General features: G+C 38.5%; 1 protein-coding gene across 1 annotated transcript in view; it reads left to right on the top strand.

Moving 5' to 3' along the window:
- Positions 1–15,548, top strand: part of LOC122819440 — a 128,610-nt gene that overhangs the window by 102,580 nt on the left and 10,482 nt on the right. The window contains exon 4 of the mRNA XM_044096176.1: positions 5,051–5,166. Within this exon, the coding sequence (XP_043952111.1) occupies positions 5,051–5,166 (116 nt within the window). The remainder of the gene's footprint in view (positions 1–5,050; positions 5,167–15,548) is intronic.

Here is a 15,548-nt window from a genome sequence, read left to right as displayed (position 1 = left end):
CAGCTGCCAGCAACATTTGTTCCTACATGACATCTTGTAGCCACTGAACCTACACACAACTACGTTCACCCTGTCTGGGGGGAAAAAAGACGCTAAATTAGAGATCCCTGTCATGTAGAACCAGTAGACATAGTGGAAAGCAGTCAAAGCGCTTGCTGTGTAACAAGTTAAGATTTCTCACACGTAGACTGAAAGAACAAATGAAAACCGTTGAACCAACGGTAGGAAAAACCGTTGGACGCTCTTTAAATGTTTTCTACATTTTACGTCTTTATATTTTTTCACAAAGGACTAAGCGTCGGCGACACCGTGATGAACCAGATCTTTGATTTTTTTTTTTCTTACTTTAAAATGTACTTTCCGTCTCCTATATTTTGGTTTACAACCAACACCGTCTTAATTTTCTGACGTGAAGGACACAGACTAGACAATAAGATGAGTCTTAAACCAACCAACTCATCAGTGTGCATGGCTTGGAGACGTGTTCATAAGTCTTTAAATACTTTTTTTATTTATTACAACCATACATTTAAATGTGCTCTATTGGAATTGTATACATTTGGAGACCACCGCTATGAATTACAAGGAAGATGATGACAAACGTAACATTTTTTTACCTTTTTTAAAGTAAGTTACATCCTTATGGACCCAGTTTACATCTAATTTCAGGGCATTAACCATGACAAATACAAATCCACTGCACTCTTTTCAGATTTTAATTTGCATGTTTATGCTTGAATGTCCTCCTGGTGAACAGATTTTCTGGAGGTGCATCGATAAAATCTGCATTAAGTACACTAAAGTTTGTGTTTGTAACCTGGCAAAATGTGAAAAAAGTTGGAAAGACATGGATGCGTTTGCGAGGCGCTACAGTTTAGATAACTTTCTAAATGAGGCAGTGTGGAAGGTTAAGCAAAGATAATTGCTTGACTTGAAATCTTCCAGCAGTGTCATACTTTGCAGAGCGACTTTGCATGCTGTGTTGCAAATTATTCCCAGAGGAACAAACACACACACACACACACACACACACACACACACACACACACACACACACACACACACACACACACACACATATGCCCACAGGTTACTGGTTGATCTTGGCCCAGTGGGTAGATACAAAATGGGCCCAGGCTCCAGTACAGGACCTTGAACTCTTCATTGTAAGTCTGCAGCTTCAAAAGAAGAAGGTCGTCCGCAAAGTAAACTGGGAGAAAAAGTGACATGAAAATGCCAGAAGCTGTTGAGAAAAACAGAGCAGTATTAAAAAATTTAGTGAAAGCCTTTTTTCTCTTTATACTTTTTCGTTGTCGCTTCCCCCACCCCCCCATTTCTTTTACAAATAAAATCCTTTTTGTGATACTAGTAAGGATTTTTTTTTTCAAGGCTAAAAGCATTTCAAAGACTGATTCCCTCATGTTTTGCACTCCACAGATTCCCGGACTGATTGGGTTAAAAGTCCACATTTGTACTCCTCCTTTTTAAGAAACTCGGTAGAGCAAAAATACTTTTCAAGAAATTGCTATTCACACAAACACTCCCATAAAGTGCTTTTCAGTCTGTACGGCCTTTCCTTTTTTTCATGACCAAACTGGCACACCAACGGTCATGGCGATGGCCAAACAGACTTCATTTTGTTTTTTCATGGTCTGACAAGGAATCGTGAAAATGACCCTCCAACTGTAAGAGTCCAACTAAAGTTTAAGCCCTCAGTGTTATGATGTCCTCATGGACACATTGACGTATGTAACCCCAATGATTTCAAGCAGTGTAACACTTTGGAAGGTGATTATGAATGCAATATTAACAGCTTTTATGACCGATTTTAATGTGCTGGGTCTTGTTACATTTATTAATGTGGTACACATTTTGAACCCAGTATTCAATGATTTCCTTTGCTTACCCACTTTGGCAAAGTTTGTAAAATTAAAATCAATCGCTGCACTGCTGATTATCTAAAGAAGTTGAATAGTTTATGGTGGTTTTGTGTTTGCATGGCCGTCTTTAGATTAGTTCTCTCGTTAACCTTTCAGATCGATATACCGTAACATTTGTGGTCGTAAGGATGAAATCCTAATCCCAAATCTCGGCTCTGATCCCGGCGTTTTTGGCTGATGGTTATCAGAGTAGCTGACTACTTTAACTCCAAACCCAATGTCGCCTTCTGCTGTAGGCTTTACATCAGCTGCACCGTAAAACTGCCAGCTAGGTACTGCACTATTTGTGGAGCTTTGGTGGGCGTCAGTTGGCTTCCTGAGCACATGGTAAAACACAAACCAAGTGATTGGACAAGACAAAAGGCTCCAGCTGTGAATGGCAATTAAATCTGAAAACAGTTGAGGTGAAGCAACACAAGAAGCAAATGAGAGGCGTCTTCAAACGACAAGAGTGGTAAAAACACAGGCTTTAAATGTTTTTTGGAGCCGTTGGACACTCTTATTGTACGTCCAGCACAGTGCCATCCGATTTCAACAAAAGATAGTTTAATATCACCTGTTCGGTGTGCTAACCAACACCTACAAACATTTATATTTACAACCTTTGCTCAATGTCATTGCTTAGCCTCATTCATCAAAATGAGGATTTGCTGAGTTATGAGTTTTGAGGCTCTTATACAGCAGAGCATGTGGTGAAGCAACTAAGGAGACACAAAAACAGCAAAGTGTGTCCACATATTTTAATGTGACAATGCATCAATGGCCAAAAAGAAAAAAAAGGATGGATCACACTACAGCATGGCTTTTTGTGCACATGTTTCAGTTGGTTCTGTAAGATATAACATAGCAAACTTTGGCTACTCTACATAGGGTGACCAGATTTGGGGGGTGGGGGGTAGAATCGGCGGATACACATGCGCCAACGGGGGGGGGGGTGTACAACTGGCGGACACACATGTGCTACCGATTTCTTTACCATACAAAGAAACCTGGAATGGAGTAGTGGAACGGAGTGGCAATGTAATCACAATGCACTGTAAGCTATGTAATGTGTTTTGAGGCAGTTGACCAAAATCCCGGACGATTTTTAAATTCCCCCCGGACATTTTTTTAGGTCTGAAAAGTAGGACATGTCCGGGAAAAAGAGGACGTCTGGTCACCCTAACTCTACAAGTCTGTGCTATAAAACTGCAGGCGGACTTGTATAGGAAAATATCACATTTTGAAAATACACAACTTGCTATTGGAAATCAAAAAAGTACTGATTGGGAAATTCCCAATTTAAGGTATAACTTCCAGCTCAATTGTTCCAGTTGCTTGGTACTACAGCAGTGGTTTTCATCTTCATGTGTTGGACACTAAATGGGTTTATAATAAAAGCAAATATACCTTGAAATACCTTGAAAACATACTCTTTTTTTCACTCTTAACAAAATACACAATCTTGTTATTTTTTTCTAGTCTAATGAAACTGCCTCATCTTAATGAAAAGCTTTTAGTTTCCTAGCGTCGTGCTTTGGCTGTCAACAAAACCATAGCGAGTGATCCCTTTTCAGTTTTCATTTATGTCATGTAAGGTGCGTCAGTCTGAAAATTTTCCTGCAGCAAACACCATTTTAAACATTTATTACTGTATCTTGCCCTGTCATCCCAGGACTAATGAAGTGGAAAACCGACTGATGGAAGTCCACGCTTTAAAACCCAAACAAGCTCCTTTCATCTCTATTACCCACCTGTCTCACACACATGCAATCTTTACCCAAGGAGCATATGGGAGACAACAAGAGCAAGCCCCATTTTTAAAGGTGCGATGCTAGTCGATGTGCATAGATCCATCAGTGCTTGTCTCCCACTGAGATACCAAGATGATGGATGGATCTAATGGATTGAGTTAAGACTCGGCTCCCCTTTGTGACTCGCTGAATAACCGAGTGAACGCGGGAGCCAATAACTTGAGCTGGCATGGAATGCATTTATACTGTGCACTTGCTCCCACAGTCAAGTTCATCCATCACCGTGGCTGATTGTCGTGTGAGGCAGTCTCAAGGTTACCAAGCACTGTCTGCATTATTATTTCCTAATAAGGAGCAGATTTGACACCGATATTACTAATCGCTCCCCCCCCCTTTTTTTTTTTCAACTTCAATACAAATGGAGAGTTATTCTCCGAGGTCTCGTAACAAAGATTGATTGTGACGTGAAATAATGCCAGCTGACGCGTGAACTTGTATTTCAGTGACTTTAATCACCTCTGTCTGACTTTTAGTCCATAAGGAAGTTTTACCAGCTGTCTTGGCTTGACCTTGGACATGAATTCTTGCAAAAATGTACTTTTTTATTGTTATTTTTAATGCTGTAGCTAACTCATTCTCATACTTGCTGAATTTCCTTCAAAAGTTTTGCAACTGTATTTATCTTTATTAGCTTTCCAGCCGCGACTCAAACAAGTGGAAAAAGCCTTTTTAATGGAAAGTTGTGGTGCTATGTAACATCCAGCTTATGAGATGCCACAGACATTCCTCCATTGTGACTGTTTATAATAAAGAATATTTCTATTATATTCTAATATTTTGCTCTCAAGAGTGTGATTTTATCAAGATTCTCATTAAGAATGTTGGCGAAATGTTCAAAATCCCCAAATCATAAGCAAAAGTTTCCCAAATCACAAACTGGGAAGACCACCTGCTGCAGTCGACAGTAAATCAGTGTCGCCTTTTCTACAGACTGCTTTTGGAATCACCTTATTCTGAGGCGGAAGCAGCGGTTTTGAAAAACTGCTTTTAGTCGTTTCACATATAAATCAAAGGTTTAATTAATTCGTGAAGCTGTTTTCAAGGGTCTCTGTTTAGTGTAGAAGCATCTGGTTCAGGTTAGATTAGCTTTCAGTCGAGACAGGTTCAAATAAAGCCCGACCTTAAAAAACCATTAAGTGGCCGTTTAATGTAGCGCAGATACGATTGGTGTGACAATTGGCTTGTCAAGGTATTATTAGAGTGATAAATGTCTTGTAATATCCCTTTGTGACCTTTTCTTTCATCAAACAGGAAAATCCATAAAATCACCACTTCATATCAGGAACTAATTTCACTGTTCCTCTTTTTCTTTTTCAGGCAAAGTTACATGTTGCACAACTACGGAGCAGCGCTCGGTGAAATGAGCTTCCCTTCGATGAGAGAATTGTGGCAAGATTTTGTATCGCAGCATCTCGTCACACATCTGCTGACAGGTACGGCACCGGTTCACGTGTGGTTCCCATAGCTTTTCACTTTAGCAACTAAAAAGACAGAAAACATTACAAAGAGGTGGATAGTGGTGAAGTCATGAGGCCATATATACAAGAATATGTTTTAAAGTTGCAGACGGTTACTTTTAAAGGGGGAACTACTTTTTTTTTTTTTTTTTATCGCCCTGTGTGTCAGATGCCTATTTGAGCCCCAAAGATTATAATCTATAATCAATCCAAACAACAACTATAAGCAGTTTATCTGTAGAAGTCAATTACAATTATACTTACAGCAGATGAGGAGTATGTATACGAGTCAGATGCATGAAATATGTGTAGATCACAGCTTTTTCTCCATGCCTTGAAAAGTTGATGCAAAAGATACGACTAAGGGGATGATGATGATGATGATGAAATGGTCAAGGCCTAAATGAAACCTTGGGATTATGTTGTGAATAAGAAATGTAAATTATTGGTAGGTGCTCTGATGAGAGAGCTGAAAAGCTGGCCTTATACAGAAAAAGAAATTAAATTGTGAAATAACTGGGAAGGCAAGGTTAACGACGTGAACGCGTTTCCAGATAACAGAACTTGACTAATAAAGCTCAAAGCTAACTGAACATCAACAGGAAAACCAGGAGAAACTTCAACAAAGCCCAGATACCAGGCAGGAACTCCAAACAAATATTATCTAATTCTCTCGTTGATGCGTTATCAAAAAGGAAAAAGAACGAGGCTTAATCCGGAATATATTCCCGCCGAATCTTTCTCGTCCCGTTGCGTGGGCGAAAGCGGATGTGCTTAGAAGTTCTCTCCTCTTTCTGTCTGTGAAAACTTGCTCGAAGAAGAAACGAGAAACAGTTGTGTCACCAGGCTTTATTCAGCCTGCTAATTTGTGAATCTGGCAGTCTAGACTCTGATAAAGCTTTCATATGCACAAACAGCCCATTGTTTTGCATATTTCCAGTCTGCTGAGAAATGTGGCATCATTGTTTGTGTATAACCAGCTGCAGTCAAAAAAAAACAAAAAAAACAAAACAAAAGATTTCGGAGAAATGCACACGGGCCCATGAATTAAACATACAGGTGCTCAGTCGGAGGCAGGCGGCTCACACCAAGTGTGTTAATAAGCAGCAAATTATGTTGATTGCTTAATGAAATGTGACAGTGTGGGACAATTAAAGAACTCAAAAGTGTTATCACGTGAGCTTAGATGTCTTAATTTAATTCGGTTTACTTTGTAAATTCTTTTATTCGATTGTTTTGTTTTTCTTAGCAGAACCCTGAGCTCCACAACCAGATGTAATATTTCATGGTGTTGTGTTTTCGCCTTGGCGGTGTGATTTTTGCATTTCGTCCAAAATGATCACATACAGAGACAGAATCTTTATTATAGTTACTTTTCAACTCTACTTGGCAAGAATCATCCTCGTGTGGACTTCGACAACAATCTGGCGTTGTTTAAATGGAAGGCAAAGAAAGAATAAAGGTGTATGAAGGTCACGTTACGAATTAGCAGCCAGCATCTTACCTGCTGTCGCAAAACAGTTTCTCGGTAACGTGCAGATGATCACCAAGGTGTTTTCACACGACGACAGTCTGGGGAGGGCGTGCTTGATTTGATTTAGCAGGGATGGGCAAGGAGTCGTATCCCTTCATTTGATTTGGTTCACTTTCACACTGCACTTAAAAAAAAAAAAAAAAAACTCCTTTTAGGAATCCAGTTAGAAAAGCTGCTTTTTCCAAACGGCCTATCGCAAGAAGCCGAGGAACATGAGCAGCAGGGGTGGCGAGATAAATGTGGGAGGACTGAAGGAGATAACAGAGAGCTGGAGACAAAAAGAGCTTCTGTTGCGGAAACACAGAAGCAAGAGCGAGGCATTGCAAAGTTTTCAAATACACAAAATATGTCAGTAGATCATACGCTAATTCCTACCTTTGGTTCTCTTCCTTTGTCTGATTTCTTTTTCTGGATAGAGTGTTTGTTTCCTCACTGGAAGTGAACCATAACCAGAGATAACGTTCCACTTGAATGGAGACCGTCCTTTTGTGGCAGAACAGAGTTTGATCGTTTTGTCCGGTCCAAAATTCAGATGAGTTTCAAAGTGGACCGTTCAGGGGGGGGGAAACCCCCAAAACAACAACCCTGGTCTGTTTTAAGCAGAGTAATCAGTTCTGGTGTGAAAATGCCCTTTTTTACTGGTCAGATATTGACCTTAGAAGAAAACAAACAAAAAAAAACCACTTTCAAACATCTGTGTGAACACCAGCAAATTCATATCTAATGGCACACCTGATAAAGACATTGCAATGTGTAAAAAGGCAACAAAGATTGCATGAAAAACCCAAAAATGATACAAGAAAACTTTAGTTTTGAGCACACAAAACCTGTTTTCCTAATTGACAGCTTTTCTGTCATCCTCATGTGCGGTTGCTACACATATTCTTTTTATTTCTGCATAGATTTGCATAAAATTCTGCAGAAATCTGTACTCAAATATAAAGTTCGTAGACTTCATTTCTTGCTAGCAAACATCCACTTCATGAGTGATCTGCTACACTGTATCACACATTCTTTGTGAGTCGTATTGACTTGATGCTTTGAACGTTTAAATTGCAACAAGGAGTTTTATGTATTTAATAGGTTTTTGAGACATATTACAGAGTGTAAAAGAGGATGGATTTTGGTTGGGAGTACTGGTGTCACCCTACTGCTTTATTCAGCAGATTACAGAAAGTATTGAGGTATTTTCCCCTCGTAACTGAAGGCATTTTCACCGAGTCCTATTTCGGTACCCAGATAAAAAAAAAAAAAAAAAAAAAAGGATTTTGGATTATATTTCAAAACGAGTCAAGACAGCAAGTAAGAGGATATCAGTGAATTGTCTGTGTATTGTCCAATTTAAGACCTATTTGCCCGTGACTAGTATTACCTGGGGGCCTATCGTGGGGTTATTTTACAGCAGTCCGAGAACGAAACTCGTCAGTCCCTAGAAAAGAAGCTGCATGGGCATCAAGAGAAGAGAAGCACAAATTGGAAAGCAAGACGTTTGACCATGAAGCAGTGGATTTCTGAGCAGACACGCAGACCACAGTAAGACTGTTTACGAGCACTGACTGGGGCAACATTTTTAATGGAGGGCAGTTAATTACAGACTCATAAAACAATGAAGCCTGTTGATAATAAAGATAAATCTTAACCTAATAGATGCTGTATAAAATGTGTCAAAGTCCTGGGGCAAGAATTATACATAACCAGATGGATACTGTTTGCAGTTCAGTCCCAGCCATCGACGTAAACGTATCTTGAAAATGATTGACAGTTGATTTGGGTGAATTCAGAGCCAAACCCCACATCAGAGCGCCAACAAACTTTCTTTTTCTTGTCTCCGATTTCTCTCTACATTCCTGATCCCTGAAGCGATGGGCAGAAAAACTGTCACTTCAAAACAAACAATTTAGCATTTTTCCCCCTCGAGGGATGGTACATCTTCTTTAGCTCGTTCACTTTTGGCAAGATTTAGCATCCTACATCTAATCCTCCAATAACCATTGAACACACACACACACACGGCGACACACAAATTGGCATTCAGTACTTTTGTGTTACCGCAGTAAACATTTTTAGTTGGTCACTCAAGCTTCGCCGGCCAACAAAGACACAAATGAGTCCTAAATACAAACGACTGTTTTCTGTTTGCCTCTAACAACACATGCATCCCCTCCAGCCCAAAACCTGTCATTAACTGCCTTCTCCACAATCCTCGAAAGAGGGGATCCACATTTCTGCAACACAGTGCAATCATTCGTCTTGCCTCTAGAAGTCACTTTGCCCTTCTTTAAGAAAGAAAGGCTGACTGATTGGGGTGGACAGATGACTATTCAGGTTTCAGCCGGAGCCAATCCTGGTCCTCTCACTGGTTTTGCTACTCAAGGTCGACAAGGGAAGAGGGTATAGGGTGTCATTCGGTCTCCCAGAGGTGCAATTCACAGTGGCAGACGAGGAAAACACCTGAGCTGTCGAGCGCTGATTTAAGACCTTGCAATGCTCTTTCTGTAAACGTTTTTCTTTTTTTTCTTTACAACTTTTCACAACTTTTGAGTTCTATACACTGGAGAGAAATAAAAGCCTTTTTTTTTTGTGTCCGTCGATGATCATTTGTCCTTTCACCTTTGTAGCAAAACCTGGATTCTGACAGATGTCTCCTATAGCAGATTCAAATTTTACTGCGGTATGTAACTTTTAGAAAAAAAGGTTTTTCACGTGATTGTTAAAACTGTCACTATCTCGTGACAGTATAATTAATGCAAGACAGAATAAAATAACCAGCTCGGTCAGAAACAACCAATCAGAACCAGGAGGCGGACCTTAGCGCTGTCAATCAATCTCTTGATTGACAGGACACTCACACCGACCCCTTTTCTCTCTGCTACACTATAGCTTCTGCCCATCAGCAGAGCTTGTCATGAATGCTAAGGCTAGTTAGCATAGCCACTAAAGATGTCAGATAAACAGTTTTCCTGGAACAGTAAGTTGTTTCTCCACCATTAGCACATTGAGCAGTGCACACACTAGGTTGATTGATAGCGCTAACACCCTCCTCCTGGCTCTGGTTGGGGTTTTTTGACCTGGAGCGTTGCATTCCTGCAAATGGTAAAAGTAGCAGTGGGAGGAAGTGGAGGTACTTTATTTTTTTTATTTTTCTGATTATCTGTGTTACATCACTCTGTCACAACATGGAGACAGTTTTAACAAATATGTAAACAAAACAAAACAAAAAAAACATTATTTTTTTCAATTAAATGAATACCTAGCTTTAAAAGACTTTCTCCATTATTATAGATTGCACAGCTGCCATCTGCATATGTTTTATTTTTTTATGTGTATTTACTCATGTTATTATTGCAAAACAGATTTTGATTTTGCACAATATCATAGTTGGCAGCAATGCTACCTTGTGGATTCAAATCCCAGCCTGGACTATTTCTGCATGAGTTTATATATTACATGTTCTTGTCAGTATGAGCTGGACCATAGACTGGTGACCTGACCAGGGTGTACCGCACCTCTCGTCTCTCTTGGGACGATGGTGGTGATGGTGACAGGAGTTCGTCCTGCAATCGGGGGGTTGCCGATTCGATCCTCCGTCATTGTGTCGCTGGGTAAGATACTTCACCCGTATTGCCTGCTGGTTGTGCTCAGAGGGTCCAGTGGTGCTGGTCCGTGGCAACCTCGTCTCTGACAGTGTTACTCAGGACAGCAGTGGCTATTATGCATGTGTGTGTGAATGGGTGAATGATTGAAAATACTGTAGTATGAACTTGATAAAGTTCCCCAAGCCCCTAAGATCCCTCTCTTCCCTTGTAATCCTACAAGGACTTGTAGGTATAGACGATAGATGGATGAATCTCATTCAGTATCTCACATAATAAATAAACCATTCTCCTCACAAATTACTGTGCTTGTTTGGAAAAAGGGGAAATTTAAAGTTGCGAGCTTGACTAGAGTAAACAAGTAATTGGTCTCATAGGACATGAGACATGATCTGAACTTTGTGCTGAGATATCTCCGTGCTGTTTTAAGATCTACACTGCCTATGGTAATGTTGGCAGATAGCCCAGTTTCTCACTTGTTTTTTTTTTTTTTCTTTGTTTTGCTCATATTTTCATGACTCTTCTACTTGTAGACTCAAAATGTTGAAAGTGGTGCTTTGGAAAAAAAGGAAGTTTTAATAATGGGGATACATAATGTAGTTTTTGTTCTTATGAAGTATAATTGAGTAAATGTTGTGCATTTTCCTGTAGGCCTGTTGCAATAAGCAATAAAGCAATTAATCACATAGTAAATGAAAACAAGCTAGACTGATTTTTTCCTGATGTATTGGTCTCAACAAGCCGCTTTTTTGAAGGACAATTTTGTTTGCAGAGACTCCAAGATCCATTTTATTTGTTATTTTACTTATTTTGGCTATTTAAAATATCTCACAGTTTCAGTGTTAACTGTTAGAAATGAACGTTTGTTGGTGTTTGAGAGGGGAGACTTGCATTATTATGCCATTAGCATATTACTTGACAATGATCTCAAAAAACCCACATTATTATCATTTATCGCAGAAAACGTCTCAGGCGATTTATCATCCAGCGACATATGGTACCGTGACAGGACTATCTTGGGTAGAGATCTTTATTTTCTGATGCGAAAACAGAGAGATGTACATATTAATTACATATACAAATATAAAACAGAATTCCACAGACCTGGTAGTAATTCAATTTATACCTGTAGGTCTAATACATATCAAGAAATAATGGATTCAAATCATCTAGTACAAGCCAGATTTAAATTCAGTTACACCAAACAGGTTAAAAGCTCAAAAAGATCAAATAAATTTGCTGTACTCTAGCTGTCCTGTTATCAGCTGAAAGTCTGGCTCTCTCTCGCTTTCTTGCAGCCTAAACTATAGACAAGTCTTTTCTCTTAAACTGCTTCTCTCATCTCTGTCTCTTGGGCTTCAAGTTTAACTCTGAAAATCGCTAACCTTGAATTTTCTTTAGTCAGTAACACCATCCACAATGAAGAGTGTTACTATTATCCCAACTTGTTATCAACTGAGGTGTGTTAGCTCATCTGGAAAAGATTTTAGTTTTGTTATTTCAAAGCCAAAGATAATCAAGTTGAAGCAGACAGTTTTATCTCAAAACAATGAGAATAGTTTCATAAAAAGGTTACGTGAATAAAGAAAACTAAGTCTATTTGTCACAATGTCATTTCAGTATTGTCAGCTTCTCTTCCAGACAATCAATATCTGTTTGTTATTGCAGTTTGTTCTCGACCTGCCCTCAGCTCTAGGTGCATTTTCACCTAAATATAAATAAAAGTACTAAAAATTTTCATTAGACTTTTGGCAGAAGGGAAGTTAGGCATATAATAAAATATGCTTTAACTTATCAAATGGTCAGAATGTTTATTTTTCCTTCTTGTCAACTTGACAGACCTGGGGAGGAAAAAAGGAGCTCTAATTGGCAGATACACTGATCCTGCAGGCAGCATTGCGCAAGTCAACAGACTCGGTTGGTTTTTATCTTTGCATGAATATCAGACCCTTCAGGGCAAGATTACAGGAGGGGAGTTTTAAACAAAAATATAGTTTTACATCTCATACAACATAACATGCACCATACCTCTCCAGACTAACAAGTAGAAAGCAAATACCAAATTAAATAAGAAGAATGGATGAGAAAGACTGTGACATTGTGTTGCTAAATAAGTAATTGTTGCTAGGCAAAATCTGTAACAATAACTTTTTTTTTTAACTTCATTCTTCCAAACCATTCAACGAATAGAAATGTCATATACTTGTACGCCTGTGAAAAAATGAAAAATTTTTCTTGATCTTGCATTTTATTTGTAGATGCCTTTCATTTTCGATCTTTGATTTTTATCTCCAAATATGGCACGTAATTGTTTTTCTGTAAAAAATAATTTGAAAAAATCACAAAATAATCTCTCTAACGGATTTTCAACACACTCGAATGTTCGTTGGAACAACATTTTTTTTTTCAAATTTTCTCAGTGCCATGAGAGCCTCATGCAAATATTTACTTTAATGAAAAATTAACTTTCATTTCTTGATCTCGTTGGTCGTGAACTTTAGCTGAATCAGCAGTTGGCGTGACTTCCTTATTTATTTATATCAACTTGACGTCTTGCCACATTCTGTGTCCATTACTGTTTGAAAGGTCTTATTGTATCGCTTCACTCCTTAGTATTTAAACCCTGTTTACATGGCGCTGGCTTTCAGTGAAACCATAACACTTTGGCTGAAATTGGGACATGTTTCCTGTATTTGTTTTTTTAGGGCACGGCATTGGTACTGACTTTATAGTGGATGTGCAGATTAATCCTCTGATTTTTTTAATCTTCTCTGAAAAGAAGCTGGAAAACGTGTTGAAGGTGACATTGGATTGAAATTCAGGTGGTAACGTCATAGGAGGGTTTGTGAGCCTGTCAACTGTTGTAAATAAAGCTTGAGCATTGTTAATGTTTTTGTTTCTGACATCTGCAAAGAAGGCCTCTCACAGCACATTTGATTTAGGGGTATCAAAGTGGAGGTACCTCTAACTGTTCTAGTACTTCCAAAACATTTTGAAAAACAGTGTCTTATTTTTGTAATAATATAATCCTGCAAAAAACAAAACAAAAAAAACAAAACTGATATTGTAATGTGATAAAATATAACAGCGATAAAATATAACAGTGATATCACAAGGACTTCTCTTGTGATATTAATTATTATAAATCATTTTCCCCCCTCAATTGTAACCTACTGTAAAAAATACAGCTGTAACAGTTGCCAGACCTGTTGTAATCTGGTATAATATAATTTATATTATTCTAGGAGGTACAACTTGTATTTTTTTTTTTTTTTTTAGAAATTGCACTTTTTTAAGTGTTTATTAAATAATGATGTATTGCATTGCTAAGCATTCATTTAGTCAAAGAGCAAGGGGAGATGGTCCTTCGGATATCCTGCATCCCGCTGTGTCCTTGTTTGGCAGGACTCTCCTTAGCATCCAAAATGAAAAATGTTGCCTGGGAACATGTCTTTAGAGGTCTGGGTCTTTTTTTATTTTTATCTTTTTTTGAATGCTTACATAGTCTTACGTCGTTATTCATTATCAAAATGGTTGAAAATCTGTTAGTTCCTTGCAATTGTTTTTTTTTTCTGCTTGAACTCTTCTTTTCTTGGCTTTAATGTGCAGCCAGCTGTATCAATAATGCTACTCTGCATGTTGCATCATGCATGTGGTAACACGCTGACCTGACCAGTTCAGAAATGCGATGCCATCCACATGGGCATATATTTCCATTCATTAATTCAGCGTTGTCCTGCGGTCATCGCCCTGTTGAAGGTGTGTAACAAACAAAGGAAGAGAGGATTTGGTGGGTGTGGGGTGTGGAGAGATCACTTTAAACCTCTCTGTCCTTATGTGTTGAGAATCCCAGAGCATCAACAACTGAAACGGTCGTCTGTGAGTTTGTCCCAGGGGTCTGATTAGCTTCACGGACCCCCAGCTACAGCCACTAGAATGGCTTTCTCAGACTAGAGCCCATTGTTTGTTGATAGCGGCTCTTTGTGTCGTCCCTGGTGTGCCGTGGGCCCATAACACACACACAGCCACAAAGAATACACTTTTTAATACACGGGTCCCTCTTCTTGTGAAACCGGGACCTTGGAAGAGACACACACGCGCGCCTAGATATTCATTCTCGACTTAAAAGAAAGAAGAAGGCACCCGATCCTCTCAAGGTCCAATTTTAAACAATGTAAGAATGCCTACTCTGTCTTTTATTTATTTTTTTTATTCAAGTAATTCCATCATGTCTATTAACTTCCATGACCACATCGATCATTCGACCTTACTCTCTGAATACCATTCATGTTATTTTTTTTCTTTCTTTCTAAATTGACAGTCTTCTTTTGGTTGTAAAATAAAATGGATTTTTTTTTTCTTCTCCCCTATGTTCAGACTCTCAAAAAACTATTTTTTTTTTTCAGCAAAACATTAGAGCATTGGGTTAAAGAGAATAACTCTTTATGTCATTGGTATGGTAGTAGGTGCACAGAAAAGGTTTTGCAGCTTCTCAAACGTCTCTTGGTCCTTCACCCCACCCTTACCTCCTGCATTTTAGGTCTCCTGTCATGATTTAACAAACAGATTAGTGGTGGGGTAAAAATTCTTTTAGTTTTGCTATAATGGTTTTATTTTTTTTCTCAAAATGTGCATTCAAAACACGTTTTTAACAGCAAAAATATAAATTATATGCATTTTATTAATATTAATTTAAGATGGTGTTAATAGATAATTAGTAAGAGATGCACTATTCCTTTAAATCTGACGGAGCCTTTTAGATATTCACCCACTCTATGGATGAATCTATTAAAGGTGCTTATTAAAATTGCATTTGTTGTGCAGGCTGTGGTCTGGCGGCTCTTTACCTCTTGGAAACACTAAGATGTTTTTACTCTTTGCGCTAGGTTTAACAAATTGCTTTTATGCTTTCTGTTACAGATCTAATTGCCTTTGTACTATTTTAAGTAACTGAGAGGAAAATATATTCAGAAAACTAGTTAACGTCTTCCTGATTGAATATACAGTGCCTTGTATTCTTGATGTGTCCTAAAAAGTAGAAAAACAAGTGCAGAAATCTGAACTTTACTGCCTTTTCTGACTATGACTCATCTTAATTCATTCTATTGAACTTTTACTGAATTTGTCTTAAAGTTAAAAGTGTTTGGATTGTTTTTTGGGTTTTTTTTCGATCTCTCTGATTCAGTACTTTGCAGAAACACAATTTCAACTGCAACTCTTCGAGGGTCCAA

Source organism: Gambusia affinis, linkage group LG17, assembly GCF_019740435.1.
Source record: "Gambusia affinis linkage group LG17, SWU_Gaff_1.0, whole genome shotgun sequence".
Lineage (NCBI taxonomy): Eukaryota > Metazoa > Chordata > Actinopteri > Cyprinodontiformes > Poeciliidae > Gambusia > Gambusia affinis.
Note: the sequence above shows the minus strand (reverse complement) of the source record. Positions and strands in the feature narration are given on the sequence as shown.